General features: G+C 45.6%; 4 protein-coding genes across 8 annotated transcripts; 2 read left to right on the top strand and 2 right to left on the bottom strand.

Moving 5' to 3' along the window:
- Positions 1-127: 127 nt before the first annotated feature.
- Positions 128-2,174, bottom strand: LOC119557139. The gene is made up of 4 exons (XM_037869721.1): positions 1,975-2,174; positions 1,367-1,911; positions 519-1,230; positions 128-462 (listed from the first exon to the last, which is right to left on the bottom strand). Exons 1-4 carry the CDS (start codon positions 2,049-2,051, stop codon positions 381-383), a joined length of 1,416 nt encoding a protein of 471 aa, XP_037725649.1. The 5' UTR covers positions 2,052-2,174; the 3' UTR covers positions 128-380.
- Positions 2,175-5,258: 3,084 nt separating this feature from the next.
- LOC119558214 (serine/threonine-protein kinase S6KL) lies at positions 5,259-24,696 on the top strand. 4 transcript variants are annotated; one of them, XM_037871522.1, is made up of 9 exons: positions 5,259-5,793; positions 7,273-7,376; positions 7,438-7,654; positions 7,716-7,839; positions 7,900-7,998; positions 8,071-8,229; positions 11,408-11,496; positions 23,710-24,000; positions 24,064-24,695. In XM_037871522.1, the coding sequence occupies exons 1-9, from the start codon at positions 5,551-5,553 to the stop codon at positions 24,169-24,171; spliced, it is 1,434 nt and encodes a 477-aa protein (XP_037727450.1). In that variant the 5' UTR covers positions 5,259-5,550; the 3' UTR covers positions 24,172-24,695. The 4 variants fall into 4 exon arrangements, with proteins under 4 accessions (XP_037727450.1, XP_037727448.1, XP_037727451.1 ...); XM_037871520.1 differs by having other exon boundaries at positions 7,267-7,376; XM_037871523.1 differs by having other exon boundaries at positions 5,551-5,790; positions 24,064-24,696.
- Positions 8,236-11,167, top strand: LOC119558216 (autophagy-related protein 101). Its single transcript, XM_037871526.1, has one exon. It carries the CDS (start codon positions 8,678-8,680, stop codon positions 9,332-9,334), a length of 657 nt encoding a protein of 218 aa, XP_037727454.1. The 5' UTR covers positions 8,236-8,677; the 3' UTR covers positions 9,335-11,167.
- Positions 11,945-15,154, bottom strand: LOC119558215 (protein bangles and beads). Of its 2 annotated transcripts, XM_037871525.1 has the most exons (3): positions 15,135-15,154; positions 14,868-14,998; positions 11,945-13,848 (listed from the first exon to the last, which is right to left on the bottom strand). In XM_037871525.1, the coding sequence occupies exon 3, from the start codon at positions 13,845-13,847 to the stop codon at positions 12,555-12,557; it is 1,293 nt and encodes a 430-aa protein (XP_037727453.1). In that variant the 5' UTR covers position 13,848; positions 14,868-14,998; positions 15,135-15,154; the 3' UTR covers positions 11,945-12,554. The 2 variants fall into 2 exon arrangements, with proteins under 2 accessions (XP_037727453.1, XP_037727452.1); XM_037871524.1 differs by lacking the exon at positions 15,135-15,154 and having other exon boundaries at positions 14,868-15,113.
- Positions 24,697-24,962: the final 266 nt, after the last annotated feature.

Genomic DNA, 24,962 nt, shown 5'->3' with positions numbered 1-24,962 from the left:
AAATTATTCAGTAGGCAGATATCAAAACAGGCAGATCTGCGTAAGAGCCCTGATTTTAATATTAATACGCATGGATTAAAACGTTGACCCGAAAAAATCAGGAAATCCAAAAGAAAAATGGGTGTTATTAAATTTTAAGGATTCTTTTCTATTCATATATATTCAAGGTCTATGCCAAAAAAAAACGCATGGTTAAAACTTGTCTAGTTTACTGAACCAACGCCGGGTGGATCGATTCGTATTAGACAAGCGCGCCTAAGAATTAAGTGGTGTACATTGTTGGGCTTAATACTAGATGATGAATAGAGTAGGATGCGAAGGATGCACCATGTCTAGAGTAGCTGGAAAATTGCCTAGATGCGTCAGTCCGCTGGCCATACCTAGCGGTCCCGGAAGAGTACCGAATGGAGGGCATCGATGTCCACCTCCACGCCGGACGAGTTGGTAGTCACAGTGCGAGAGCTGCGGAAGGGAATGTCAAAAGAAACACTCTGGTGTCTTTTCACCATCTGACTCACCTGGCGGGGTGTGCCGACCGGTGGGAGGAGTGCGGATTGACCAGCACACAGTGCATGGGCTGGTCATCGAACTCGCGATGATGGTAAGCGTCGACGGCCATCTCGGCATGTTCCAAGGACTTGTAAATTACCTCGGCAGTGCCCGGGCGCACCACATGGGCATCGTACATCGGTCCAATGTCGCTGAAGAGCTCGCGGATATCCGCGGTAGTCACGTTAGCATGCAGATTGCTCACCAACAAGCGATATCCGCCCTTGGTGTTCGACGATCCCAGCGGCAGTGTTGGTGGCGAACGGTGCAATCCCATCGGATGGGCCATCGATGGAGCCCCACCACCACCACCCTTTCCCCTGTTCTCGTTGGCATAAATACCATGGGATACGCGACGATCCGGCTCACCGCCAAACAGACGAGCGCGCAGCGATTCCGGCAGATTGGTGGTGTTCACCATGTTCCGTTGACGGCGCTCAAAGAGCTTTTCGCTGGTATCCGTGTGTCCGACAACCAGTGGGGTCGGCAGCGATGGTCGCTCGATTCGATTGCGGGCCACCTCGTAAATGGCAAACGGGTCGCTGGCTATATTGTTCTTAAGCGGAGCCGTGGACATCTCCACGTCGTCGTCGCGATTCAAGTCGAAGCCCCCAAAGGTGTAGCGCGGCGGCGGCTGCTGGCCGGTAAAGTTGCCAAAGTGCAGGGTGCGCGTGATCTCCTCTGAAAGAAAGCGGGGGTGTTATGAAAGAAGACTTGACCAAAGATGGACGGCAAAAATTCTGGTCACTGCTGCACAGGGTTTCCCTTAGGGGCCTTGCTTACAGTGACCAGAACAGCTGGGGATCCACCCGCTTACCATCCTCTAGTTCCTGCATATTGTCATGGTCAATGTAGCCACGCGGAGCGAAGGGCTTGCCCGGCTGGTTCGATCTGGGGGGGAAGGATCGACGCATGCCTGCCAATCTGCCACCACCATGGCCACCATGGCCACCACCGCCCAGACCTACGAGCTCCTCATCAGAGTCCCATTCCGTCTGTATGGTGCCGCCCGGGCGGTTCGACATGGTGATGGTGCGCTGACCAAAGTGACCCTGGTGCACCCCGGATGCGCGGGCGTGGCGTGACGGCTTCAGTGCCTCTCCGTCGGTAGTGGCGGTCGGGCCCAGTGGGCGACCCTTTTTCCGCTCTAGCAGCAACTGGCGGGCATCGATGCCCGAGTCGCGCATGCTCTGGTTGAGGAGATCGCGGGCATCCGCTATCTTGGCACGTGTCTTCTGGATGATCTTGTTCCGGGCGTCGAAGGAGCGCTGTGCCGGCGGATCCGACAGGGAGCCTCCTGTGCCGGTGGCCTTGAAGGCGGGCTTGTTGAGCACCCGCCGCGGCTTGGTGAAGTTCGCATTGCTGCAACGGAAAACGCATGGAGTGCAACGCCATTTTTTCGGCCTTCGCCGCATTCGTACTTACAACTTCTTGTCTATGGGCCGCCCGCCGTGTCCGCGTTTGCGCTCTATAATCTCGTCCAGACTCAGTTCGATGTCCATCGCACCCGGCTTTTGCTACTCGAGCCTTTTTCCCAACGATGTGAGAATAAACAATTCCCTTTAAATATGTAATTCCAACAATATTTTCTAAAAAAAAAAAGCGTAGGCGTTTTAGTGGTGGCACATGGGGGTGGATGTCTGCACTATCGATTAAAAATATCGAAAATGGCTATCGATTAACTAAAAATATATTTTTAGCTTATAAGAAATGTATCTAAGCTGTTAAATTGCTAAGTTAATGAATTTGTATCACCTGCTCCGTACAAAGTACTTAAATTTATCTTAATAATAATTTAAATTTAATATAAAATAAAATTGTACATGGTTTTTTTCTGCCAATACGACAACTAATCACAGCTGGTAAAAATTCAAGTACCGTTCAGCAGAACAACATGATTATATAGATCAGTAATCATAACGATGTCAAAATAGCAAGACATTTTACATAAAAAACTGCATTATGCAATTCCAATGTCTTTTGAAATTGGTCCTAGTGAATCGTTTTGATTTTTTTTAAGCCTAGTACTCACATCGACGAAAACCGCGAGCTAACCATAGGAGTGAGCGAGAGGCAAACAGGCGGCTAAAGGTTTTCGTCGGGTCTGTTTTTCAGCGCGGTACTCAGATGAGCTAAGGAAATACCAGAAAAAATACCAGATTTCGCGAGTGAATTTTCGATGAACGCCGTTAGCCGCGGCCCAAAGAATAAGAAATTTAATCTTTGGCGGTGTTCGTGCAGAAGCGGTGGGGAATTTAAAAATTAAAAATGGAAGAAAAACACCCAAAACGGCTAAAGGTCAGTGCAGATGAAAGAGGATGCCTATTCCAAGCTGTTGCCCATTATTGTGGGAATTGACCGACAGGAAGCAGTACCACAACGGGTCAAATCCGCAGAATAGTTGAAGCGCTGGAGGAGATCCACTAGAGAATCCCAGTGGGAAGGGACATGGGACATCGCACGATCTCCGATGAGCTCCATTAAGGACTCCTCCTTCACCAGCTACTTGGCAGCTGGTGATGGAGCGGAGATAGAGGATGCGCCGGCTTCTATAGGGAGGAGGAAATAAGGTCGCCCGCTAAGGGACAGCTGGAGGAGCTATCACCAGCCATTATTGGCCAGCTCGGAGTTGGACTACAGATGGCGCGGGAAAGATGGCGCAGCATCCGTGGGACGAGAAGGAAGCCTTTAACTTCTAATTTACATACATAAAAACATATAATTTATTTTTTTTTAATTTCTTTATGCACCAGCAGACTCTTCTTTTTTAAATTGCTCCAAATGATTTGTTTTCCGTTCGACAACAAGCCCAGCTGCTTGATAGTAAGACCATGCCACATGCATGGCGGGTGAACTTTGAAAACTTCGGTCACACTACAAAGAATAAGATTTTTCGATTAGTGAAACTCTTAGCTAGGCTTAAGCCTAGTTCTCAGATCGGCTAAGAGTTTCACTAGTCGAAAAATCGTATTCTTTGTAGTGTGACCAAAGTATTCAAAGTTCACCCGCAATGCACGTAGCTTGGTTTTACTGTCAAGCGGCTGGGTTTGTTGCCAAACTGAAAACAAATCAATTGGAGAAATGTAAAAAGGAGGAGTCTGTTGGTACACAAAGAAATTAAAATAAAACTAAATGGAATGTTCAACGAATGTTTATATTTATGTAAACTAATAGTTTACAGCTTCCTTTTCGTCCCACGGATGCTTCGCCATCTTTCCCGCGCCACCGCAGTCCAGCTCCGAGTCCCAATAGGCATATTGGACCTTGAGGAAGTGGGAGCCGGATTGGGAACGGGGTTGATCCGCTGATGCTGCAGGAAGTCGCCTAGCATCCTGGCCATGGCATCTCCAACTGTTCCTTAGCGGGCGCCCTATTTTCCTCATCCCTATAGAAGCCACCGCGTCCTCCAGCTCAGCTTAAGCTGCCAAGTAGCTGGTGGTGTGGTGTACGGAGTCCTAATGGAGAGGATTTCGGAGATCATATTACTGGTGGTTCTGCTTCTATTAGTACAACGCAACCAAATTATTTTGGCCAGATCTTACTTTCTTTGCGAGGACACGCCCGGCAGGATGTCCTTTAACCGTTTTTGGGGTTTTTCTTCCATTTAAAATTTTTAAATTCCCCACCGCTTCTGCACGAACACCGCCAAAGATTAAATTTCTTATTCTTTGGGCTGCGGCTAACGGCTTTCATCGAAAATTCACTCCCGAAATCAGGTATTTTTTCTGGTATTTCCTTAGCTCATCGAAAAGCTTTAGCCGCCTGTTTGCCTCTCGCTCACTCCTATGGTTAGCTCGCGGTTTTCGTCGATGTGAGTACTAGGCTTTACAAACAAACTGTCAAAATTAAAAATGAAGTCTACGACGAATATAACATATGCCCATAATCCTTAAAAGCCATTACGCACCGTCTTAAACTAATTTTTTTAAGACTTTTTCTTTTTGTTATGCATTAAGGATACCAAAAGAAAAGATTTAATGGGGTAAGAGTATGACCTTAAAAATTTCATACAAAAAAGTCCGCTCTAGTGATCAGGTATCATGGTCTGCTGAGCGCGGCCAATAGGAACCATTTAAGGTCGTTCCCTATTTCTGCAATTTTCTGTTGCATTTTCAAAAATTCAGCAATTCAACAGCTTAAGGTATACCCAGAGTGCAAAGAGTGTAATTCTGGAAAAGGCTGCACACTCATCACAATTTTCCAAACTTCGCGCCATATTAACATTTTTTCCAAGCCCCGAAAGCTGCACACATATATTTTCCATTATTTATTAGTTTATTGATTGTGTTTTTTCATTGTGAAGATACCATTTAGCGCTTTTTATCGCTGAATCACTGCAAAAAGATCATCACCGAGCGCTTAATCGGCGATGATTTTGAATTAAAAATGGTGCTGATGTCCTACGAATTATCACTGCATCAAAACTGTCGTACAATCAGCATCTTTTAAGCGCTTTTTTAAGCACTACAAAAGCGCTAAAAAGGCGCTTTGCCGCCGTTGCGTTCGGCTCTGCCGTTGGTGCGTTCGGCTCTGTGGCGACGCAGTCGACTGCGTGATGATTTTGTGCCAGTGCTGAATTGGTGAACTGCGGGGTAGATACCTTAATAGATATGTAATGCTTAATAAAGGTCAACATATTAAGCCAGCCCTGCTTAAGTGTGACCGTTTGCTAGTACTAGAACACTAGTGCTTTAGTTCCATCCGCCACCTGGCCACACTGCTACCTCCCCGCAACAACAACAACAAAGCGTAACACAGAAAAAAAACAGCAAAATAGAACCAGAGCCACCCAATATTTATATTAGAATTTCACTTTCCGGCTGCGAAGTGCGCGCTTTTTACTGCGATTATTTTTGCTGCTGCCCCCACGCACACACACGCACACGGTGATTGCGCAATTCCAGTGGAACGAGTGTGGTGGTGTGCGGTGTGTGTGTGTGTAAACAACAACGGGACGAAGACGAAACAACGGGAATTGATTTGGAACGAGTGGAGCTTTTGATGGGCAACTCGCAACCGCGGAACGCGAGCAGAAGCAGAAGGACATCGCAGTGGCCACAAGGAGCAGCGGAACAAGGAGCCACCGCCGATCATCGTCGGGAGGACGAGCAGCAGGCGGAGCAGCAGCAGGAGCAGGAGCAGGCCAACCCGCGGAGAGCCCAGCTCCAGGCCCAGGCCCAAGCCCACCAATCCCAGCCAGATCCTCCAGGCGAGGAGGAGCCGCCCGTACAATCACAGCAGGTAGTGAGTAAGAAGCGTTGGAGTGGGTGGTATTTGGGACAGGCTGATAAGGCAACCCACATACATATGTATGTACGTACATATCTCGGGCAGTGTTGGCCATGTTTTCCCTCGTCAGCGCAAATAAATACTGCGTCATTAATGGGTGTTGGGCTCGCATTTTCCCCATTCAATTACGACGCGGCTTTTGACCCCTGACCCCCTCTCTCACCCCGCCGAGCATTTCCCCACCACCCCAAATTAGGCACGTGTGTGGGCGCTCTTTTCCGCACTCTTCAAATGCCCCGAGTATTTCCGCATTCGCATACGGATTTCAGGGCCATGCCAATTGAGCCTCCCGCTGCGCAAATTCTGGCGCCCCCTTATCAAATCCGCCCTCCCGCGTGCCCCCTCCAGCCCATCTCGATCCCAATATAACTATGAGGATCGCACGGCCCACACGGAGATCCAGATCCAAAGATCTGTACGTATACTGCGAGCACGTGCGTGTGTGTAACCATACGGAATGGTGACCCTCAGCCAAGAAACGCTGGCCACAGTCGCGGTCGAAAGTATTGTACAAGCTCCCCACTTGATATCAAAGAACTCACAGATGCGACTAACCGTTTTGAGGCCCAAAGTATTCAGTCACAACACATTTTTTCCTTTTTTAAAAATGCAAATTTCATAAAACCGCATCTATTTAAAAACCGCAATTATCATTTGCAAATTAAAAGTGTATAAATCAATTTCATTTTCAAATGTAACAAGAAACAAATTAGATATAATGGTTTGGATAACCTGCATTTCATAATACCTTTTCAACGGTATTTTTCAGCTACCTGTAAAGTCCTTTAGGAACTCTGTATGTATAGTAATTACAATTTAGTAGGAATTTCTCGAATTTTCCACTATAGAAATGGTCGTCAGAAGAGGCCCGCGGTATGGGAAAATCCTTTCACATACACTTTGACATGTTTTCTTTATCAAATCTCTCACAAGGGTTATCACTTCAATTTTTTTTATGGAATAGTTTCAGTTTCCAAAAGTATAATAGACAAAACCCAAACATGATCACTTTTCGTGGACCCCACTGTATGGGCTGTTTTCGATTCGCTCTCTCGCTCTCTTCTGCGATCCGATTCCAGCTGTTCGATCATCGGTGGCGTTATTTGTTTGCAAATATTCACAGGCCATAACGCACGTGTCGTCGCCCAGTGAACATCGCAAAACCGAACCTACGCCTCCGTAGAAATTCGTAGATAGATAGACAGGGTTCTGCGACTCATTAGCTGAGTTTCCCGGCGAAAACGGGCCGAGTAACCGTCGAAAACAACGCAGGTAAGCCGTAATAAATCGGCTAAGCACATTTTCAGGCCGTTTTGTTGGCTTCAACATTGTCTTCGAGCAGACAGTCCGCCGCGTGTTCAGTTTACATATAATATAGTGAGCTGCAAAAACTGAAAACATAAGTCCTAATGATGTGCCATGTTTCAGCAACAGCTTTCCACCTGGAGTCTTGGCAGCCTTAGCGGAGGACGCCTCAACTGGAGCTTCTCCGGGGCACGTAACTCATTTCGTCATCGGAACAAGGCGACGCGAAAGAGGTAGAATCCCTTGGGCTTGAACTTCTGGGGCCTTTACTAATACGCCTCCGTTTCCCTGCAGCTTGACGTCACTTCACGGCTCTCGGCGAGGAAAGACTCAGTGGCACAGGCCTCTCACCAACTCAATCTTCAACTCGCACTTCAAGGAGTCCAGCCGGAACGATCTGTACCAAATCGAGCATCTAGTGGCCAAAGGAGCCTTCGGCGTGGTCTTCAAGGTGTGCACTAAGAGCGACAACAGCGTGTGCTACGCCTTGAAGGTGCTAAAGAAGTCAAAGGTTGTTCAAAACTTGATGTGGATATTCGTGGAGATTAAGTAACACCCTACGTTTTTTGCAGCTCATCGAGGACAATAGCGTGCGGCAGATCAAGGACGAGGCGGACATACAGAAGGTTTGCGGTCACCATCCGTTTATCGTGAAGCAAATTGATCTGTGGCAGAACCGCCACAACCTCCACATTCGTACGTCTCGAGGACGTTTTTATTAGCATTCCAAGTGTATACTAAATACTTCCTTTGCAGTATCCGAATACGTACCTAACGGCGAGTTGTTCTCAAAAATAACGTACTTCTCCATTGATCTGGTTCGACTGTATGTTGGCGAAATAGCACTTGCTCTGGGTGAGTAGACAGGGGCTAATGCAGCCTCTGATCATATTACCAAAGTCTTACGTTTTATGTGCGTGTTCACAGATTTTCTGCACAACGCCGGGATTATATACCGCGATGCCAAGCCGGAGAATATCTTGCTAACGCAACAGTTTCACGTAAAGCTGACCGACTTCGGCCTTAGCAAGTGGCTCAAACTGGGGGCCAACACGCGCACCATGTGTGGCACTTTCAAATACATGGGTACGATTTAATTCAACTTAAACATAACAAACACTTAAGTAATAGATTTAGCTGTTAAGAGGCGCGCCGATCCATCGCAATTCAAATCGTTCAAAGGCATTTTCGAAAAGAAAGCCCAGCAGATGCAACTTAGAAGCAAAGGGAACAGAGCAGTATAGGAAAATATAGCATATATACCTACTGTCACGCTAGGATACTACCACTTAAGTTATAAAACAATGTACATTTGAGAAGAGAAAGGTTATTTTACTATAAAAGCAACTGTAAGCTGTGAGATACAGTCATTAACAAAAGAGAGCCCAGATTACCCTAGAAAGGCATTACAGAGCAGGCAGACAGTAAGGGAGCAAGGTTAACAAAAGGGACACAGAGTCACAACAGCGACGGAACACTGTACATAGCCAGCACTCAAATTCAATCTCAGTCCCAAGCCCAAGAAGTTATCGTCATGAACGCGCGTTCGCAGGTCTTCGATTTGACCATGGAGGGTCGTCAGGTGGACGAGGCGGTAGCCACCATCTTTCACACCGTCCTCTTCCACCGCTGCCTGGGCAAGTACATGTACACGGGCGACGCCCAGTACTCCATCGGGACGGTCGGCTACACGGACGTCGATTGCAACTTCATTGACTTCACCTACGTGTGCTGCACCTCGGACAGCCTGACGCACAGGGTGAAGAGGGCGATCAACTCGTTCAGCGAAAAGCTGCGCTCCAACGAAAGCTGCGGCTCCGGCCAAATCAGCCTGGAGTTCTTCCAGAAAAAGAAGAACCGCTGGCCCTTCCCGCAGGAGTCGATCCCGTGGGAAGTGTGGACGGTCCATCTGGACCTCATTAAGCACGAGAACGAGGACGAGCGGCAGCTGTGCCGCGAGAATGTCTCCGATCTCCTGACCGAAAAGGTCATATACATCACCGAGCTGATGAACCGACACGACTACGTCCCCAAGACGCCCAGTCAGAGCGAACTGGACCTGATTTTCGACACATCCTTTCCGGACGTGCAGCCGTACCTCTTTAAATTCGACTACTCAACTTCTGGCTCGACTGCTCCCTCCATGGGCAACGCCATGAAGAAGATCATCAAAGAGACCCTCGCAATGTGACGGGTTGATGGAGAAGGGATCGAGATCCTGCCACCTTTGTGTAGAAATGCCACACCAGTGGCTGGTTATCACTACGGGGCTGTCCACACATCAAAATTAGTTGTTCGCGAGTTTATTTATTTGTATTTTCTTTTTTTTTCAACCGTTTATAGTGTTTTTACCCAAGACTAAGGGTGAGTCATTTGCAAGGGTGATAAGATAAAATACCAAGTAGCTAAATATTTATGGCAAGTCCCCGCTGAACTATATCTTTTAAATGTAGGCTTTCATTTCAATAGTTCTGCCTTAAGTGGGCGTTCACTCATGTCTCGTCCGTATTTACATGGTTTTTTGAACATTTTTTTGTGAAGAACCATTAAAACTTAGAACTGCAAAAAAAATGTTCAATTTTTTATAAACCGAGACATAGATGAACCCCCTTAAAGCCGGATGGCATTTTCTTTAATATTGGCTAACTGACTGGATTTTTTGTGGGAGAGATAGAGGATTTCGTACTGAAAAGCTCCCGTAAACATATTCAGCCAGTTAGACAAACACTAAGCAAGTGTTATGCGACCATTAATATAAATACTCGTTACTCATGGAGAAAAAGGGTTTATTGTATTCGTCAAAAAGTATGAAACAGGTAGAAGGGAGCGTTTCCGACCCTAAAAAGTAATATACTCAAGTCCGTCTGTGGTTCTGTCCGTTTGTCTCTCTGTCCGTATGAACGCTAACATCTCAGAAACTACAAAAGCTAGAAATCTGGGGTTGAGCATACAGATTCTAGGGGCTCTTTTGCAGCGCAAGTTTGTTTCATCGAAGTGCCACGCCCACTCTAGCGCTAAAGTCTGTATTGCGCCCACATTTTTAAAGGTTTTGTTGATCAATACCTATCTACATTCCACTAATCAAACCAATTGCAATATTATTATTAAAGTTATGAAGTTATGTAAGCTAGTAACTCTCCCGCTAGGTGCCGAGCCAAAAGAAATGCCCTGAAATTTTGTTGAGAAATCTTGTTTTGTAGATGGTTAGCTGAGTAACGGGTATCCGCTGGTCGAGACACTCGACCATAACGTTCTCTCTTGTTTTAGTTGTTATTATGGCCTAAGCTATCCAATAGGTTCTATTAACCACCGGTACATCCAAGAGCATGGTATGGGTAAATCCAGCTCTGCAGGATTTGAAAGTGTTCACGCAAAAGAGCAGGAGGCAACGTTGTGCAGACAGCGATGCTTAGCTAAAAGGAGATGGATGCAGAGTCAATAACCGATTGATAATATTAAAGAATGGGCTCTCGATTTTACCACTTGGGCTACCATTTAGCTGTCTATCACCCCATCGAGCCAACAAGCCTAAGCTCGAGGTGTGACAAGCGCTGTATCCCTTCGAAAATTCATGCAAAACGTTCCAAAAGCAAGCTTTGAGCTCCCCTAGCAAGCAAATACCTGTCAGCAGATCAAATGCATTGTGTTAATTATGTCTAAATCGCCAGTGTAAATAATGAAAATGATGCAAGCTAAGAAATTATATTCGGTGAAGAAGAGAGAAGGAGGAGAAGGAAAACAATAACGAATTCAGAACCCATCTAATGTTGAGATCGAGGCAATTAGCGGTAGAGATGTATGTATAAAAGATTGTGATTGTACTTGTAGTGTTTAAACGATAGTACCAACTCTATGTATCCATGGAGATCCAATACATAGATGTGTATGTATGTAAATCAATGTTTATCTGTATGTCCAAGCTATAGAAGTAATCGATAAATGTACTTTACGACTTAACTAATATTGTAAAATCGAATTAAGCAGAATAAATCCTTTGAAGCACACGTTCAAAGTAGAAATGTAATTGGCCTTTTTCGAGCATTATCAAAATAAACCATCACCTCATATTTCGACCAGCCATTTATCGTTCCGAGCTCCCAGTTGTACAGTCGGTCACCTCGTACCGCTCTATAATCCAAACCCTATGGATATCATCCGAATTCGGCCCGCCGAAGCAACAATTCAGAGTTGACTGCTCACTATTGCCTCTTCACCATTTGTTTGCGGGTGGGTAAAACGTTCTCCCCCTCTCGTATCGTTTCAGCCCCCGAGATTCTGTGCGGCGAACCTTACGGCCATGCAGTGGACTGGTGGGCCTTGGGCGTTATAGCCTGTCAGATGCTGACACAGAAGGTAAGCCACCCATTCCGGTAGTCAGTAATTCAATCGGTAATAACCGTTCAGAATGCGAGCATGCGCCATCTCGGCGATCCCATTGGTTTTCCGACGCAATAGCTAGCGCTTGTGTAGCCCCAGTAGATCTGGGACTGTGGAACTGGTTTGCTGCATGTGCATGGCATCTGTGGAGAATACTTGGTATTGCCCAGTCAACAGTGAAGCTCTATAATCCAACAGCGGGCGCCGGGAGCTATGTGTGTAATTGGACTAGCCATTATAGCTGTACAATCTAGTATTGTCCACCCTAAGACTTGATTCTACATTTTCTTCAGCTAAGGTTATTGGAAAAGCCACTCGTTTATAGGGCTTAGCCTTCTGTTGGTATTATGTTAGGATCTTGTTGATCCCATCCCCCAGAAAGTCTTCGCAGCACCCATGTTGTATTTTAGTTTTTCGATTTTTATTTAAGAATTTTCTCAGTCTATATAAAATCATATATACTTCCTCTCATATATACGTTATAACACTATCGTTATTAAATGTAGTTTCATTATGTTAGAACTCAAATAAAAAAAAAGGGTTTTTCATTTATAATGCATCGTAGGCGATACTCGAGTGCTGGCTTCGTTCTGGGGGTTATTTTTAGGAAGGAAAGTTGGGGAGGCTGATCTAGGATTGGGGGTTGCAGGGGTGCTGAGTGCAGGGGTGTTGTCTTGCAATGACTAAGATTTAATTAAAATTACATTAATTAAATTATAATTATAAGTAATATTTTATGCCATCTTAGCGGTTTGTCCTGTTTGTTGTGTGTTGAATTGTTATGCCTACGCGTGGGTAACTTGCGATCCACTTGGTTCTATTGTTCCGGGGCGCCTTCCTCAGCTCTCCCCTCGTATTCATGGTTGTGTGTCATTTCGATCTGCTCCATATACAACTAAGGATACCACTAACTACGATCGTAATATTAAGACGCTGCCAAGGCGTAGCAGTGGTGCGATGGTCGGGGGGTGGTGGTGCTGGTGCTGGTGGCGTTGGGTAAAGGCATGGTGGTAGATGTAAAGCTCTTACTATCCCTAGTTCTCCTTCGATTCGCTGCTCTCCTCCGACTCCTTCGACTCTGAGGACTCTTCGACCTTGGACTCGGACTTGTCAGACTTCTCCTCCTCCGACTTTTTGGTCTCGGCCGGTGCAGCTTGGGCCTGAACGGGCTCGACAATGGCTTCCGGGCTCTTGGCCACGGGCTCGGCAACTGGTGCTGGTGCTTCATCGATCTTCTTGGCCTCGGGCACGGCAGCGGCTGGCTCCGGGGCACCGGCTGCTGCTGTCTCCTCCGTCTTCTGCTCTGGCAAGGCCTTGGCGATGGTCTCGGCGGCTGGCTGCTCCTTCTCCTGCTCCTTGGCGGGCTCTGTCACCTTGGTGGCTCCGGCAGGGGCCAGTGGGGCATTGGTCTTGAGCACTGGAGCGGCCTCGGCCACGGTCTCGGTGTTCTTTTGCTGGTCAACGGGCTTGGGGGCCTCACCCGACTTTGCCTGTGCGGCTTGGGCGGCAGGAGAAGCAGCAGCGGTCGACTCGATGGACTTCTTCTCCGGAGCAATCACCTGGATGTTGGTCTCTGACTTGGCAGGTTCCGGGGCGGCGGTGGGTGCGGCTTCAACGGCCTTGGCTGGCTCCTCGGGGGCTGCAGCATCCTTCTTGGCCTCCTGCTCGATTTCGTTGATCCTCTCCTGACGGGCGGGCTGCTCGGGGGCGACTGTCTCCTTCTCGGCGGCGGCGACTACTACGGCGGGAATCGCTGGCTCCTCGGCCGACTTGGCATCGATCTTGGGTTCCTGGGGCTTGGCCTCGTCCACAACTTGCTTCTGCACCTCGGCATTGGCGGCTGGGGCCTCGGGGGCAAGTTCAATGGCCTTGGGTGCCTGGGGCTGTGCCTCGACGATGGGCTCCGCCTCTGTGCGGGCCGTCTTCTCCTGCTTCTTCTCGGCCTCTACGGGAGTGGGCTCCTGGGCGGGCTTGGCCTCCTCGGGCAGGGCCTTCTTCTCCGGAATGGCTGGGGCGGTCTCTACGTCCGGCGCACTCGACTTGAGCTCCACACTGTTGATCTCCTTGGCCGGCTCGGCGACGGGAGCAATGGGAGCGGCGGGCTCTGGAACGGCGGCCTTGGCTTCCTGGGCGATCTTAAGCTCCGGCACCTTCTCGACCTCCGGCTTGGGGACAGCGGGCTCAGCGGCAGTGGGCAGCGCGTTCTTGGTCAGCAACTCGGCCTTGGCACCGGTTTCCGGCTGAATGGCAACCTCCTCGTCGGGCACGGGGAGCGCCCAAACGCTGGCCAGGCACACGGTGGCCAGGAAAAGCAGTTGGCACTTCATTCTGCGAAGGGAAGAGCAAACAGGGGACTTAATTAGTATGAGGGAGCGGACCATAGAACCCATAAAAGCCTGTGTGTATCGTATCGCCATCTTTCTGCTGCACAATGACCCTCAGTGGGATTTTTGTAGCCGGACTTTCTATTCCATTTCCATTTGAATTCCCCAATCACCGTTTCGTCTTCCGCAGAATTACGTTTCGTTTGCTTCTTTTGTAATTCGATTAAATGAAATTCTACCTCTGAATTAAATTGGCGGTCGCGGCAGTTCGTAGACCCGGCTTGCCGGTCCTCGCTCTGCCTGTCTAATGGCGCCTCCTTTCTCCCTGCTCCGAGTGGCCCACATCCACATTCAGATTCACATTCACGGCGTTTAATTATTCAAATGCGGCACTTAAGTGATGATCACTTAAGTTTTCAGTGGCTTACTCGGTCCATCTGATAACGGCTGACTTGCAAATTTACCACTTGGACTGGCCATTTGCTTATTTCCTTATGCTAATTAATGCGGCTGGTTTATGGCCATCGATAAACCCTAATTTATTAAACAAAGAGCTTGGACCTAACGGTATGGGCTCCGATTAATATATGGGGTTCTTGAGCCCCACAAACAATATGCATTTGAACATGATTGAGCACCCCCATTGTATTATTGTACTACTGCCAACGACCACTGCTCTGGCCATAATTTCGTGGGTGTTACGCAACTACGTAACTCTGGCCGGTCGAGAAGCCGGGCCCCCTGCCAAGATACGATCTTTATAATTTACGAGCAGCTCTCGTTGGCCAAAACTGCATTTAGGTCCGCAGCCGAGACTTGGCAATCGAAACTCGTTAAGAAATGCTGGCGGTGATTTGCGAAACACAAACGGGTGGTTCACCCAGCGTTTGGATGGCCCGAAGATGCAGATAAGGCAGGCTAAGACCTCGTTTTAAGGATATCACCCTGAATGCCTTGATGCCCCGGTACCCCGGTACCCCGGTACCTTAATACCTTGTTACCTTGCCTTTGGCCACCACTCACCTTTTAATTGAAGCCGCTTTCGTCGGATTAAAACAGGGTTTGCTTTGGCACTGCGTATCTCACAGATACACTTAATGTTATCGTTTTACGGTTTGGATTTTCGGGAATATTCTGGGATTTCGTTTCGCGCCCTGCAACAAACACACAACGCACAAAGTTAAAAAAAAATGTATTTGAAAAAAAATTGGTTATTGGTAATGGTTATATGGTTATATGGTATATTCTTAATCCACTGCGCTGCTGGCCTGGCCTGCCGCGTGTTCTCACCGGTCAGTTTCAAGAAACACTTTGAGTGGATGCCAGTGTGCCGGGGCGTTTATATACACTCGGCGGCGGATCACGAACGCCCGACGTCCGACGCCGACGCCGACGTCGGCAGAGCGTCAGCGGTATGGCCATAGACAGCGTGCTAGGCACGAACGTCGCAGCAGGCAACCGCAGCAGCAGCCGAAGCAGCAAACGCAGCGGGCAGAATCGAGGCAGAGGTTGGGGCAGCGGGCATGCGTACGTGAGCCTCGCAGGATCCCGGGGACATGGATATTTTTAGTCCGCGCTCTAAGCCGGCTGCTCTGAGAATGGGAAAACCCAGTATCCAGAACCCTTTCTCCATAAATAGACGGCAAATTGCTCCCAAGCTCTGTCTATTTTTAAAGCGAATGCAATTTGTAAGTCTTCTGCAGACTTCTGCAGACCGCAGACCTACGGGGATCTATTTATAAATCGAACTAGCCAGGATCGCTCGCTGCTGATCGATTGCCATAAGCGTCATTAAACGCAGCACGATTTTCAAATGCAGTTGGGACGATGATAATATCAGCAATCAGCCAGGGCCAAAGAAAAATGCTTAATTGTGGTTCATTGCAATTGGCGGGGTCGCAGAGGCGTTGGGCTAGCTGGGTTGGCGAGAAACCGGTATCCGTCTTGGATACCGAGACGGGACTGGGGGCCAGGGGACGGGCCAGCTTGGCTGCCTATCTGCTAGTTCCACCGCCACACCACCACCACAGGCCAAGAACTTTAGCAACTTCGAGCCAAAGACGGACTAAGCCAGTGGCCAGAAGAGGACCAGACCAGACCAGACCGGGCTGCGTTCGATCCGGCCGAGGAACATCATTAACATAATCAAAGCAGGGGGTTTCCGATCGTTGATTATCTTAGAATGATAAATGCCTTGGGGCAGCTCCAAACAGGCCTGCAGATTCTTTTTATAGACCACGGCCAGATATATACACCAAAAAGGATAGACGCGTATCTGTGGAAAGTTCCACTCCCCGCAACAAAGATTGTATATGAAGCGCGGGGGTGGGGCACTTAATTGCCCGGCCCCATTTGTCGCTTACGAAAATCACATCCACCGCATTCTCGAATTTTCTTAATTGGGCAACTAAGAGTGAAACAGCCACAAAGATACTTATTCAGCAGAAATAATCATATTTTGGGGTGTCACAGAAATCTTTCCAACCAAATTTCCCCCGAAAGCAAATCTCGGTGTCACAGAAGCCGGTTCAAAAATAAGTAGACGAATTAAAACAAACCAAATAGAGGGCTTTGAAAAAAATGTTCCTAAAATTCCGATTTTTTTTCCAAACCAACCGTCTCCAAAGCCATCGGCGGTTTTTGTAGCACCCCTGTATAAGCCAAATTTGATCGCATAACTTTCATCTTTTTCAAACTGAATTTTTTTAATTCTAAAAACTTAATTCGTTTAGATCAATTATTTTTTGTTATATAACTTAATTTCTATCGTAATAGATAATATAATTTCTTTTGGTCTTAATCATTCATCAATAACAGGTAAAACATTAGATGTATATAACGCAACTTTTACTTTAATGCATTGTACTAACAATATTCTAAAAGTTTTTCTTAGGTACCATATCGAATTCCATGTCATTTTTTCTTTCGGTGCACTCATAACATCAAATGCCTTATAGAAGATACGACTGCGTCGACGTCTCTAAGGTCAGACAATCGTTTAGCGGAAAAGTTCTGGGAGAGCTCTTAAGTTAAACGTGCTCTGATTGGATTTGGAAAGACTCTGATTTGAGAATGAGCATGATAGTACTAATGGTACCAGATAGTAACAGAGATGGAAAGATAAACAGAGAAAGCCGCATAATGTACGCTGTCGAAAATATTTCAACGCGACCCATCTGTTTATTTACGACCACTTTGGGTTCGGTTTTGGGTTTTATGGGCCTAGGGATTATCGGACTCTCTACCTGTTTCCTATAACCTGAAACTATAATTCGGGAAGATTAGTCCCGGTGCTGGTACCTCGGGACTTGTAAAATGTATGCGAAACCAATAGCCCAAATACCAAGAACCCGAAAACCTTTATGGCCTACCAGTCGTTTGCTAATTTTGAAGGTCGATCTACAGCGCTGTATGTCTCGACACGAAAATGAATCTCATAATCTTTAGACACTTACGTTTAGAAAAATCATGCATAATTGCAATTATTAAGTTGCTCAATGATTTCCATGGATGAACGGCTGAGAAACAACAACTCTGCCTATTACAACTATGTGTTCAAGGAAAAAGATGACGTATTCTAGTGGCGGGGCTACAGTGCTTATAGACTAAACATAACTTTGATTTACCCCACATCTTCACCAGTAAATGTTTCATAGATTCTGTTAGCTAAGTTTAGCCTTAACTCTTTGTGAGACCTAGTCCTACTTCTTACACACTTAGCCGAAGATCCCCACTAGCCATTTAATTGCTCGATCTGAAAACAACCTCAGCTCTGCTGGAGTACAAGAAGTTAGAAGAAAACCCGGAGGGACTTCGGCCACTGAGTCTTAGCCAAAGTAGGCGATGCTATTAAAATAATGAGTGTGGTAATATTTAGCCGACCCTTAACTACACTTGTTTTTGCAATGCCAAGTTATTCCTGTATCACATTTACAAAAACGGTGCAAAGCATTGTATACCAGTACTCAAAAAGGATTTTGAACCTTTTGTGTTTCTTGTACAATACTTAGGTAGACGCTTCATAATAACAATAGTTAATGTAAGATCTATGGAAACTATAATATGTATCTGAAAACCCTAAGCATTCGGAATGTTGCTTAAGCAGGTGTAAAGTGCTGGCCAAAGAAAGGGCATCCATAGTACTCATACCTTAACCCACGCCAGACCAAATCAAATGCAACATTTTGGCGTTGAGATGGTGGAAAATTGGCCGGGCACGAGATGGCATTGCTTTCAGCCGGCCACCGATCCTCCCCGCGAACCGACTGGACGCTGAAGAGACCCAACTGAACAGAAGAAGTGGGAATGCACCGACTTGGAGGAGGAGGTCGGCATCCACAAGCACTTGCCTGCTGGGCCAAGTGGTCACTTAATGGCTGCACTGGCCTGCTCATTTTCTTGCGACATTTTTATGCTCTTGACTTGCATAAATATTTGCGGAGCCCGCTAAGGGGAACCTCTGGACGTAGATTTTCTACAGGCTCTGCAGAGCACCGAAAGAAATAAATTTGTGCGCCGCGGACACGACTTCCACCGACTCCATCGACTCGGCCTCGGACTCGCCAACTGGCCAACATGGATAAAGTGGCCTTTTGGGTTTGCTGGGTGGGGATTGGGGAATGGGAATGGGAAATGGGGAATGGCCACGATATGCTCGCACTCCTCGTACTGGTCTGCTATCATGTAATATAAAATGCACATGCGTTGCAATCAACATCAACATTGTCCTGGTCGTCAACACAAAAGCAGGGGGAGAACTAGCATAGATCGGGGCTGGGGCATTATCATCATCATTATCATTATCATCCTGAAAGGTAATTACACAGGACTACACAAGGTTTATTTCGAGTTATTCCCCATTCAGGTATTTGAAATCTGCATCCGAACTCAAGGGAAGCTAGCGATTTCAGCAAAACATTAGTCCACCGTAGGATCCTTCGGCCAGTTCTCTTTTTACCGGGGAACCCAGAGAAAACCCACCTTTTGCCACCTTGTTGCCCAGTGTTCTCTGCAAAGCAAAGACTGCTGCATGCCACATCCACACCGAGGCACACACACACACTCGTGCCTCCTTGCTGCCAGTACTAGACCTGCGACCAGCGGTAAGGCAGAGAAGCAGCGGCAGAGCCGCCTTTGTATCTCATGGATACATAACTCTTTGTTATTGGCCTTGAATGTCCTAAGCACGGAAAAGAGGTCATTGTCGCATAATACACCGCCCGTCCAGCCTGTCCAGTCTATCCAGCGCTTGCCAACTGCTGGACAATGACAGTGGATAGTGGACAGTGGACAGTGGCGATTCCCTTCCATTCCCATTCCCTTCCGTACCCATTCCCATTCCCATTCCCCTTTCCATTCCCCCTGGGGAAACTGCGAAATCTATGTGCACTTTTATCCACCTCTGCGCGATGTTCGTCTTTTCCGTTTTGAAATTTGTAATTAAAGTAGACACGCATTTTAATGACTGTAATTGAAAAGGACCCATCCCAGCATGGTCATGTGGCCGTCGGGATCTGGAGGCGATCAAAGGGGCCTCTGCCCGGCCTGCCATCCGATTGAATAGATGTACATGTGCCTGCCCATGTGCATATATTAAAAATGCATTTAAATAAATAACTTGAAACATATTGATGGGCCGTCGATGGACTTGGGCAACTTATTACGCCACGCCGTCGTCGTACCTTTCAGCCACCTCATCTTGGCCAGGTCCCAGAGCACTTCCTGGCGCGTTTGTTTAGGGCTTCTGTGGCCTCCCCTCATCGGCAGCTCGGCAGCTCGGCACTCGTAAAACCGCAATGGTCATCCGAAATGAAATCTTGCAGATTGTTTTCGGTTTTTGCTGCTGCGCACTTTGCTTTGTCAATCTGTTCTCGCCGGTTTTTTCTCTTTTCGGCTGACTATGCAATAAGCGATGTACAGTCGATTAAGACAATTATCTCTGGACATTAATTCTAGGAAATATAAAAATAATAATCACTATCAAGTTTTTTGCTCGCACTAAACATTGTCGCGACGATAATTGGCCAACCGAGCGGCAGCTGGAGGAGGAAGGCGGTTGGTGACCTATGGTAGTTCAAACGAAAGATGGATTCCAGCAACCCATGACTGGGCCAGGGCCAGCGGATGATTGTGATCTAGTTAGCCAAATCAAACGCAGAAATCGTACCACAACTATTTGCCTACACGGAGAGAAAGAATTCTGGTTTAAATAATAACAGGATAGTCAAATGATGAATTTCAATTTCATGTCAACCATGCCCAAAATCTTGAATCGTGATTAAAACATATTTCTATATGGTTTTTCACCGATATTTGTTTCTTATTAGATAGATCCTAAACTTAGCTAGGAAATTCGCCTAACATTCGATAATTTTCAGGACAATACTTACTAGTATGGGCAAAATTATTTTTTCAGGAATTTGTCGGTATATTCTTAAGTTGGTTTAGAACCATTCATTTGAGATTAAAGAAAAACCACCTTACAAAACTACGGAAAAATGTGCGACAGTCACTAAAATTTTAATAAAAAAAAACAATTTAATATTTTGGAACCAACCCAAAAACATTTTAAAGAAAAATGAAAGCGAACAATATAAAATTAGCTTCATCAAAATATTTTTTCACGTTTCGCTGCAATTGAAAGTTGAGCTGGTAGTAAAATATATCACTTCTATTTTTGTTGCGGCTAAAGGCTTCGATTTTTTATATATCCTGAAAATGAATAATGGCCCAAAGTCAGCCCTGGCACTAATTATAGTGCTAATCAAGAGCTTTAATTCAAGTCCAAAGAAAAATGGTACTTGGAACTCGTTTTTTTTCAGTATCAAAGCGGACGAATGTCGCGTGCGACAGTAAAGAATTGCCCGTATCAAAAATAGATACTACTTCGCATTTGAAAGAGTTCTATATTTCGGTCGAAGTGTAGTTATGATGGAGTGACAGCGGCCAGCTCACGTGCCGGCAATTACAATTACCATGCGTCACATTGTCAGCGATAAAGCAGATATAATATGGACAGAGATTGCCAGCGTCTGCGGGAACCAGAGCAGAATCAGTGGAGCGCTCGTCCCATCTCATTTCGCAACTTGTTTTCGAATCAACGAACCAGGAAGGTGGCATGGTCAGTCCCTGTACCGCCCTGTCGCCCTGTCGCCCTGCCACCTGCCCCGATGATCATTACCGCTCGCCTCGCCCGTCTGTGATTTAATTTAATTTTTCTAAGCACAACCCAAACTGTTTCACTTTGTCAACTTTTCGTTGTTTGTCAGTTGGCGGCCGCAGCCGCATTGATTAAGCTTAATTTGTTGCTCCAAATGCAGGTCAAACCTTTCGAAATCTCTCGGCATTAGGCCAGCGCTCAATGCATCCTAACCTAGTGGTTTCTCTTTAGTTTTTCGTATTCGCCACTATGGCCCCAGGCAGGCAGGCAGTCACCTTGAATCTGGTAATGGATCTGGATGACTAAGTTGCAATTCGCTGGCATTTCCCGAATGCCACCTGCTGCCGTTTTCCGATGTGAAAGTGACAGTGTCCAATCATAAATGTCACCCTCCTCCGTCGCCAGCATTTTTGGGTCATGCCCGAGAGACACCCACTTCTCCGGGCGCAGTCCAAGTTAAGTTCAAGTGCGTGCCTCGCTTGGTCTCGAACCCGGACCATCCTCCATCACCACCATCATCCACATGCCACATGCAACTACGTATGCATGTACATGCGAGTATTCAAGTGCAGCGCTGTAATTAGCAGCTAGTCAGTGTCAGTAAGTGGCTCTTACATGACAATTGCGTTTGTCAAATTAGATTTGCATGAAATTTGCTATTCTATTCAATGGGGAGTTAATGTAGATTCTGCTGCCTTTATGTGTGTGATTGATCGAAGTGGGTCTTACCCTTCAATCTAACCAAACTTGAACTATGATGCGAGTTTTTAATATAAACATTGAGGAATTGAAACTTGTATGGATACAATTGAACATTACGTATGATTACGCAACTGTAAGAAAGGTAACAACTACTAGAATAGTGACGTGTTACTATTTAATAGTAAAACCACCATAAAATGAAAAGTTGTGTATATTTTGTAGTTGGGAGAGTAACTATTTCGTTGGTCAAATTGACCTTTTGATGAAATGGGACCATTTAACTATTGGGTTGTTCAAATTTACCTAAACGTTATTTTTGTGTAGTTTTTAATATAGACATTGAGGAATTTTTTACCATATTGTTTACTAAATTGGTTTCCTTAAATACTCACGTATATTCGATTGATTTTCCATACCAAATCTTTACACAATTCTTAGTACCCCTGTATAGTGGCCTGATAAGAACTCGCCCGTCGATTCCCTAAAGAACTCCCCCACTTTCCCATTTTTCCCCGTACATGCATTTGTGACCGTAAATCTGGAACGTACTCGGCAAGTGAGAGTGCGAGTATTACAGCACTCTCCATGGCGACAACGACAATAAGTCCAGCATCAGCGACGTCAACTCGACAAAAATTGTCTATTTCTATTTTAAAAGTAGTCGCCCGCTAATTGAATCCAATTTGCATGCATTAGCGTTCGTGGAGCCGAGCTGAGCATTACGGGCTAGTTGAGCGGAGCCGATCTAAGACATGGGCCTGCGACTTATCCAAGTTGGGTATCCAGTTTACCACCGCCATGTATCTTCTCGAAATCACCATAATTACAGCTTGGAATAAAGATATTAAAGTGTGGGGCGCCAAATTTAAGAGTTTGTTCTTAAGTCCCTCCAGAATATTCTACAGTTACTTTCCTTGCGATATAAACATAAAGTATTTTGTTATCAGCATATTAAGCTACGTATTAAGCTGTGGAATGTACAATATTCCTTGATATAGCTTCACGCAGCCAAAGGCACTTTACTATAATTCGATTTTAAAGTGACCTATTGTAAAACTATCGTTTGGTGCTTACCATTGCTATATACCATCTCAAGATTGTGTGTCTATCCTATACTATGCTGCATAAAAGATTTCGGCTTAAAATACCCATCAAGTAATCGGACTAAATGATGCCTTAAGAAGATAGGGGCTGCCTTATTTACGATTCTTTCTTATTTTCTCACGCTTTGTGATCCATCACATTTTTACACAACACAGATCACAAAAATAACATTTCTAAAAAAATAAACGAGTTTTTCGACTTGAGTCACATTTCTTGTAAATTAGCGTTATATGCGAACTCTAAAATAAGTCGATCGGGCTAACTTGAGCTATGCTAGATGAAAATAATATATCTGTATTTAATTACTAGCACTGATACTATGCACAAACATGTTACCAATAAAAATGGATCTGCAAGGGTATAGTAAGTGTCGTTTACTATAGAGTTTCTGTTTACTCTACTTTATTCAGTTTCATGGCAAGGAACCCGAGACATGTGGTTGGCTCTGTCAATAAGCTGACGTTTGTGATTTGCGTATTTGCGTGTTCATGCGTTTGTTCCGAATTGTTTGGTTATTTAGATATGATTCAGGGCGCCACCATTAGCATTGTTCGGTTGATCGTGTTGTCACCGGACGCTAATTGTTGTTTTTTGGCATAGCTGACAAGCGGAAAAACAAACAGAGGTTACTCATCGCTTCGGTAACAGGTCTGCTCCAGGTCTGAATTCTTGGATATACAGGGGTTTTCATATCAGAGGTGTAACACTCGGATTTTGGGTTATCTTTCTTTACCTACTTCTATATGTTTTCGGAAGCAATTGCATGACGGATTTTGAAAGTCGGTTCGGGTCTTGGCTATTTTCCATAATCGCATAAAAGTATACTCAATGAAAACTGTTGATTTTCAATATTTCTGATTAGAAAACTGACTTGAATATTTATCACCTGCTCTATTGCAGTCGCCGAACATTAAACGTCACCTGTTGCGACGCCGCCGGGAAAGTGTGGAACCAGAGGACGGTCTGTCCAACGCCCCCTCCATTGCCCAGATCAATGGTTGTCTGCAGGACAGTGACGGGGACAGCGAGGACTTCCTGCCGGAGGAGGTGCAAGACCTTTCCCACGAGGGCAGGGATGTGCTCCGCAAGCTGCTCACCATCGAGCCACGTCAGCGGATTCGCAGCGTGATGGCGCTCCAAAGGATTGCCCTCTATAAGGGCTATAACCTGAGCTCCAAGCAGCTTCTCAGCGTATGTTTCGGTTTATGAACCCACTATGCGGGGAATCCTTTCAATTGCTTCAATTATTTGCAGCTCTCTCCCCGAGATATCATAGCAAGGGATGGAATCCGGATCTACGAGGACAAACAGTTTGATCAGGAAACCAGCCAGTGTGCCATCAATGCCTTTCTGGACTTCTAGCACCTGACTCGAGAGAGCCATCCAAACAAGGTCGTGATGTTCAGCCCTACTTCGGTATTATTTAAACTGTATCTTTCCATTAAATTTTACAATTGTACAAGAAACATTCATACTCTCGACTCGATTAACTAGTGCCTTTATTTTGAAAGCATAGTTCATGCAATTAATTCCTTAAGGGAGATCAAATTATGTGTTAATTGTTGAAATAATTATAACATAAATTAATATATTTTATTGTGTGAAGTTTATAATCTTAAATCGAAATATGTTTAAAAGGTAACGGTGATAAAACTTGAAATTTTAAAAAACCCGATATGTATTACAATCCGTGGAGTAAACGCAATATATAAACAAATTTTTTTATTTTGAGCGAACACTGCGGTTTTTGCATTATGTTTTCGAGCTCGAGAAGTAATTTTATAGTCTGGTTACCATTGTGATGTCCAGCATGCCAAAATGAAATGTTTTATTTGTACATGAAATTAAAATTAAATTAAATTGTATGAACCTTGGAGTAATAAAAAATATTGAATTTAATAGTAAACCCATTTTAAACCATATAAGACAACCATTTTCGGGAAAGACATTTTTAAACCACTTAAACATTTGAGGGTTTTCAGTTTAAGAAAGTAAAACTGACAAAAACAAGGTTATACCCATGCCTATGGGATTGCTAAAACTGCAAGGGTTCTAAATATCATTTTTTTGATGAGTCTATCAAAATTCGAGCGCTGTGCGAAAATCAATTGCGTCAATAGAAAGCGTCAAATGCCTGTCTGTGCAACGTCATG

This window comes from Drosophila subpulchrella, chromosome X, assembly GCF_014743375.2.
Source record: "Drosophila subpulchrella strain 33 F10 #4 breed RU33 chromosome X, RU_Dsub_v1.1 Primary Assembly, whole genome shotgun sequence".
NCBI lineage: Eukaryota > Metazoa > Arthropoda > Insecta > Diptera > Drosophilidae > Drosophila > Drosophila subpulchrella.
The sequence above is the reverse complement of the archived record's forward strand: the minus strand, read 5'-3'. Positions and strand labels throughout refer to the sequence as shown.